Source organism: Parasteatoda tepidariorum, chromosome 2 (genome assembly GCF_982258835.1).
Source record: "Parasteatoda tepidariorum strain Cologne lab strain chromosome 2, Ptep-v5.0, whole genome shotgun sequence".
Taxonomy (NCBI): domain Eukaryota; kingdom Metazoa; phylum Arthropoda; class Arachnida; order Araneae; family Theridiidae; genus Parasteatoda; species Parasteatoda tepidariorum.
In genome coordinates this window covers 46,901,462-46,907,461 of record NC_141756.1, presented here as the reverse complement: position 1 = coordinate 46,907,461, position 6,000 = coordinate 46,901,462, and the positions used below count along the sequence as shown (strand labels likewise).

General features: G+C 28.1%; 1 protein-coding gene across 1 annotated transcript in view; it reads left to right on the top strand.

Annotated features, from left to right (window-relative positions):
• The first annotated feature begins 512 nt into the window (after positions 1–512).
• Positions 513–6,000, top strand: part of LOC107449839 (aldehyde dehydrogenase 1A1) — a 28,619-nt gene continuing 23,131 nt past the window's right edge. The window contains exon 1 of the mRNA XM_043042329.3: positions 513–656. Within this exon, the coding sequence (XP_042898263.2) occupies positions 612–656 (45 nt within the window). The 5' untranslated portion in view covers positions 513–611. The remainder of the gene's footprint in view (positions 657–6,000) is intronic.

The window sequence follows — 6,000 nt, the reverse complement described above, 5'->3', positions numbered from 1 at the left end:
ATCATGATAGCTATACTGAAAAATATCGATATTTCAAGATGTTCTGCCGAACTGTTGTCTTCGTTTTTGTATTCTATTTTAATTCATAGCCACGGTAGTCATGTGGGGAGTTTTTTTATCTGATAAATACCTTGACGTTAAAAAAAAAATCTAAGGGAGAAGAAAAAAAAACTAGAACACTAAAAAAATAAAAATACGGGGAACTGCTAGACGCCGCCGAAATAAGTCAGACAGGTCAATTACCTAGAAGCTCACTAGTTTTCTATCAACTTCCTAGACCCTCAGTTCTGATTTCCCTAGATTTAACATATTTGCTAAAATGTTTTTAAAAAAATTCATCTTTTAAACTTATTTATTTATCGATTCGATTCTTATTTCTGATCTTTCGAACAATTCTTCCGGCGACAAAATCAAGGTCAGGGAAAGGTGATAACGCCAAAAGCAGCGGACAGACGACGCGCCACCAACATTTATCTCCGCTTATATATTGAAAAGTGCGGAATAAATTTTCTACTCTTTAACGGACGAGTGGCTTAGTGTTAGTTAGTGCCTGTGATACTGGAAAAAGAAACTTAGTATTTTCTCACCTTTTTACATCTTAAAGATTCAGGATGAGTTATAAACCAAATTCCAAGGTTCAGGTGAAACACACTCAGGTAAATTGTTTATTTTATTACTTCCAGATGTTATAAAAATAGGATCAATATGAATTGTGCTCTTATTCTTAAAGATTTAAGAATTACTGTACTTAATTTATAAAAAAAGGTTTAATATGAGTCTGAAATTTTTTTTTTGTTGAAAAAATACTGTATTTATTATACAATAAAAAAGATCAATAAAATATTTATTGTGCACTTATTTTCATAAATTTGAGAATTACCTTACCAAAAAAAAAAAAAAAAGGATAAATATAAATGCTTAAATTATACTTGCAGAACTACTGTACTTATTATTGTTATTTTATACTAGTCTCCACCAGCGACCAGTATAAAATAGCAATAATAGGTACATTTACTGTTCCGTCTTTTTAAATAAAAATTTAAGTACTTTGTGATTTAAAACTGTACAATAAAAAATTTAGACAATATGTAAGTATAAAATCATATTTCTGAATAAAAGTGAATTGAATCTTACATGTTCGCACTTTAAGATCTGGGCATTTTGAGCAATTTTTTAGATAGGTATCATAGTGAATTTTTGATAAAATGTTCGGTATAACATGAGCTAAAATTTTAAATAATTTCAATGGTTAGAGGGGGAAACTTCAAATATGCTACTTAATTACTGCAGACGATATTTTATGTTATGCTACTTAATAACTGCAGACCATATTTTATGTTATGCTACTTAATTACTGCAGATGATATTTTATGTTATGCTACTTAATTACTGCAGTCGATATTTTATGTTATGCTACTTAATAACTGCAGACGATATGTTATGTTATGCTACTTAATTACTGCAGACGATATTTTATGTTATGCTACTTAATTATTGCAGACGATGTTTTATGTTATGCTACTTAATTATTGCAAACTATATGTTATGTTATACTACTTAACTCTGAATAAACATACTTTTCTCAGAAATCCGACTTATTCGGATTTCTGATATAGGCGGTAGCCGCAATCTGGGAAATATAGTCCCAATTAGGTCAGGAGAGAAGATCAAAGTTTGGACTCCCTAATGTTAATTTTACTTTTTACTTATTGCACCATACTTCGAGTGCTTTTCAAGCGAATTGAAAAGTTTGTGCACCAATTTTAAAATTCGTTTGTCTAAGCAAAACTCCATGTAAAAAATGACTTTTAGTAAATATTTCTTATTTTAATATTTTATTTAATATTAATAGAAAACTTTTTGAATTATAAGGCATACAATTTTTATATGGTTTTTAAGAATTTAATAATACATAGCAAAATACAATATTTGAGTGAGATCTATTGAATAATTCCTGAGAAATTTAATTTTTAAAATAAGACTTTTTTAAAGTTTGATTCCACAGGAACTATTCGACCGATTTCACTCAGATCTCTTATTTTGTCATGAAAAATTACGTTTTTAAAAATAATGCAAAAAATTTTATACCTTTACAATTCAAATTTTTTTCGACAATAATTAAAATAATAAAAAATTATAAACATTTACTAAAAATTATTTTTTGCATGAAATTATTTTTGGTCAAACGAATTATATTTGTGTGCAAAAATATTTCAATTCGCTTAAAAAGTTCTCGAGATCTAACAAAATACGCGAAAAGTGAAATTGACGTTAAGGGGCTCAAACTTTGGACCACACTCCTGATCAAACTATGGAGAACATATTACCCAGATTGCGGCTACTCTCATGTTTTGGGGATCAGAAATTTGAATCTGTCGAAAAAAGGGTATGTTTATTCAGAGAAAGTACGTTTTTATATCTGATTTCGTAACTTAAAATATCGTCTGCACTAATTAATTAGCCTATTTGAAGTCACCCACTTGAACCATTAAAATTGAGTCACAGAACGTGAAGATTTACATCAAAATCATTACATTAAAAGTTATTGAAGACTGTCTGTTTTTTATTTTGCGCACTGAACTATTTTTTTATTTTTTAGAACGAATAATGAAACTTTATCATATCCTTTAACTATTTGATCGCAACTAGCAACAACACTCAAGTTTCAAGGCGTTGATCGTGAAAATTTTTTGTCGTGTACATTAATTCTAGCAAATAATAATAGTTCGTAATGTTTTTACCTTTTACAATACATTATGCTTTTACCATTCCATCCAAGGTTGATTTAAAAAACATAAAACCTCCTCTTCTCACAACTGACGTTTTCTATTTCTGTCCTTGGTGTTTCATTTCTACAATTATTATGTTAGGCTTTGGCCTTGAATTTTTATAGTGGGCTAGATTTCATCCTCGTACATATGATTAATAATTTTTAACTCTATAACGTATATTTGTATAGTTTAATTTGTGTTGTTCGTAGTCCGTAACTATTCAAACTAAATTATGTGAAATTATTTATGGAGAGGAAGGCGTTGAAGATTCAATATTACACTGTTTAGGTGAGAACTAATAATGAGGAAGCTTTCAATTGACTTTTAAATGGCTCTGTAGACAAAGTAAATTAACATCGTATCTAGCGAATCTACAGAGGCGTAGTTATGCAGCTTTTCAACAAAACAAAAGTTCCTTACTCCCAACACCTTTTTTACAACAATTTTTAAAGAAAATTGTCCATGTCAAATTTTATTCCCAAAATTTAATTGTAACATTTGCATGTGTATTAAAATTTAAGATACGACCATACATCCAAAGCCATCATATTATCGAAATAAGTTTTAACAATCTTAAAATGAAATAGTTAACAAAAAAAAAAAAAAAAATTAGGAATATTTCCGTATCGTGATCTGTTTCACCAACAACAATAGACGAAACTCCCAAATGGATTTTAAACTGGAGAAATTTTTTTATAAGAAGATGTAGTGGTTTGCCCGGGGGTGACTACAAATTATGTCCCAGTTGATCCCTTTCTGTGATTTTTTTTTCTCGCGGGCATATGCCCGGAAGTTGCAAAGACTTCGCGATTATTCTGACGCTGATCACGATACGGAAATCTTCCCGAAAATTATTTTAAAACTTACATTTTCTTCTTCGACACTATGTTATGTGTAACAAATACAAATAATTTAACTAATTGATACTCTTCGCTTTGTAATTGTTTTTATTTAATTATTACGCATATAAATAGTTATTATAGAATGGCATCAATGAACTATTTTTCAGTCTTAATTTTAATAGCGTAAAATATATTAAAAAAATTTTTTATTGAATTGTAACGGTACAGAAATAAATAAGTTTAAAAATATCTGTCTACAATAATAAAAGGAAAAATTTCTGCAGGTGTGTGTGCTTATGTTTGTGCTAATGTCATGAAATTCAGACAACAGGTGAAGTGTGAATTTCAGCCTCCAATCCCAAATTTGTTCGGGAGAGACGTATAAAAAATAAATTCTTTCTCTTGATTTTAGCATTAGCCATTGTTTCAAATTAAACTATAAAAGATTTTTTCGAGTATTTAAAAAATATTATCCGTCATGTTTGTTAGCTTATTACTCTATTTAATAAAAAAGGAGTTTATTAAATGCTCGTTAATATTTAATTTTTTATTTATTATCTCAAAAAAGTTCAATGATCAACATGACCATAGTATCATAGGCAGACTACGCTACCAAATTAGTATTCCTAAAATTATCTAAAACCACTTATTTTATTTATAGTTATGCTTTTGAACTATGTTTTTATAAAACTAAGTAATATCAAATCAACGGTAATTGAATAAACTAGTTACGTGCGGCGAATAAAATTTATGAGAAAAAGGTACTTACTCGTTTCGGGAAACCGTAAGGATAGCCATATTGTTATTGACACCAATGGTGCTTAATTATGGCAATTGGTACTACTAGTATTAGTATAATTTAATTTGTACCAGATATAACTAATAAACGCATTTAATATTGATTCCATGGTATCTAATGTAGATACTGTGTTCATAAGTTTTTTACTGCCTCCCGAAAAGTATAAGTACTGAGAAAAACTTCTTGACTGAGGTAAATGTGGATTATAGCATGAATTTGCTTCTAGCAATAGCATTATACCAAATGAATATACTTAATTTTTTTATTTTGAAGGAATAAACTTGTTATTAAAAACTCACGACAAAGAAGGGAAAATTCAATTATAATAATATTATTTGTTATCCTTCTAGGTGACTTTACGTTATTAAGTTAAGCAAAACTCTTTTATACAACGAAAAATTGAATCAAATTTGATTCAAGAAACTGTTGTACAGTTTTATGCATGGTTGATGTGATTTTACGTGGCCTGAAAATACTCTATTACTATAATCAAGAATATTATTTCGAATTCATCTATGTAAATGACATTAATAAAGAATGTATTATTATTTAAGGTTATGAAGGGCTTAATTATTAAATTAATAGTATTTATTACTTGGTATTTATTAATGCCGCAAGATTTACTCTGAAGGAATAGAAAAAATGAGGAAAAATTCAACTCTGAAAAACCCAATTAAACCGTGAAAAAGTCCTCCCCCCAAAAAATAAATAAATAAAAAATAAGGGGGTTTGGTTTTTTCTAAAAACTTTGTTTTTACGGACATTAATTTCTTGAGTTAAGTTGATTTTGTTTCATGATCGAAATGTAAAGAAATATATTATAAAATCATTTTTCAATATGCAAAAAATTAATATTTTATTTAATAATTTTTGTAATATCACAAAATTACTTATAACTGTCAATTAAATCTAATTAATTGAATCTTTTTTTTAAATTCGTAATTTATCGCATTTATGAGTTAACTTTCTTCTCAGCTAAATATCCCTAATTAAAAAGAATGTCTCTTGTCAAAGGTTTTATTTTTCAAGTTTTCATTTGTTTTCTTTTCCACTGTATTTTGCCTCTTATCAATTCGGTTTGTTCACGTGTCAAGTTATTACTGGGGGATTTTTATCAGCATTTTTCTAGATTCTCATATCTGACCTTTTCAAGGTTTACCGAAATTTATCGTTTGAAGTTTCTTTTAATTTTTTTCACCCACTTTAAAATGACAGAAAGATCTTGTACTATTTCATTAGATAACTTTGACCTCAGTTATATAAGACCAAGTTTCTAAAAGAAACCGATTATTTTCTGAAATGAAGTCTTCTTTGAATGATTTGAAAATTGTTTTTGAACTGGACACTGAACATTCGTGAATTAACTGAGTGACACTTATATCTTTTTTTTTTTTTTTTTTTTTGTGCTTAATTTCCTATATTATTTTTTCTTAGTGGTGTCAGAAATGAAACAAACGTCAATATTATAATTCATTTGTGAACACGTGTACATGTTATTTTTTTACAGAAAATCTATTCGCAAGAAAATTCTTATCAATCAAATCTCTAAACGTTAAAGTGATAAAAAAAATTCCTACTGGTATTGACG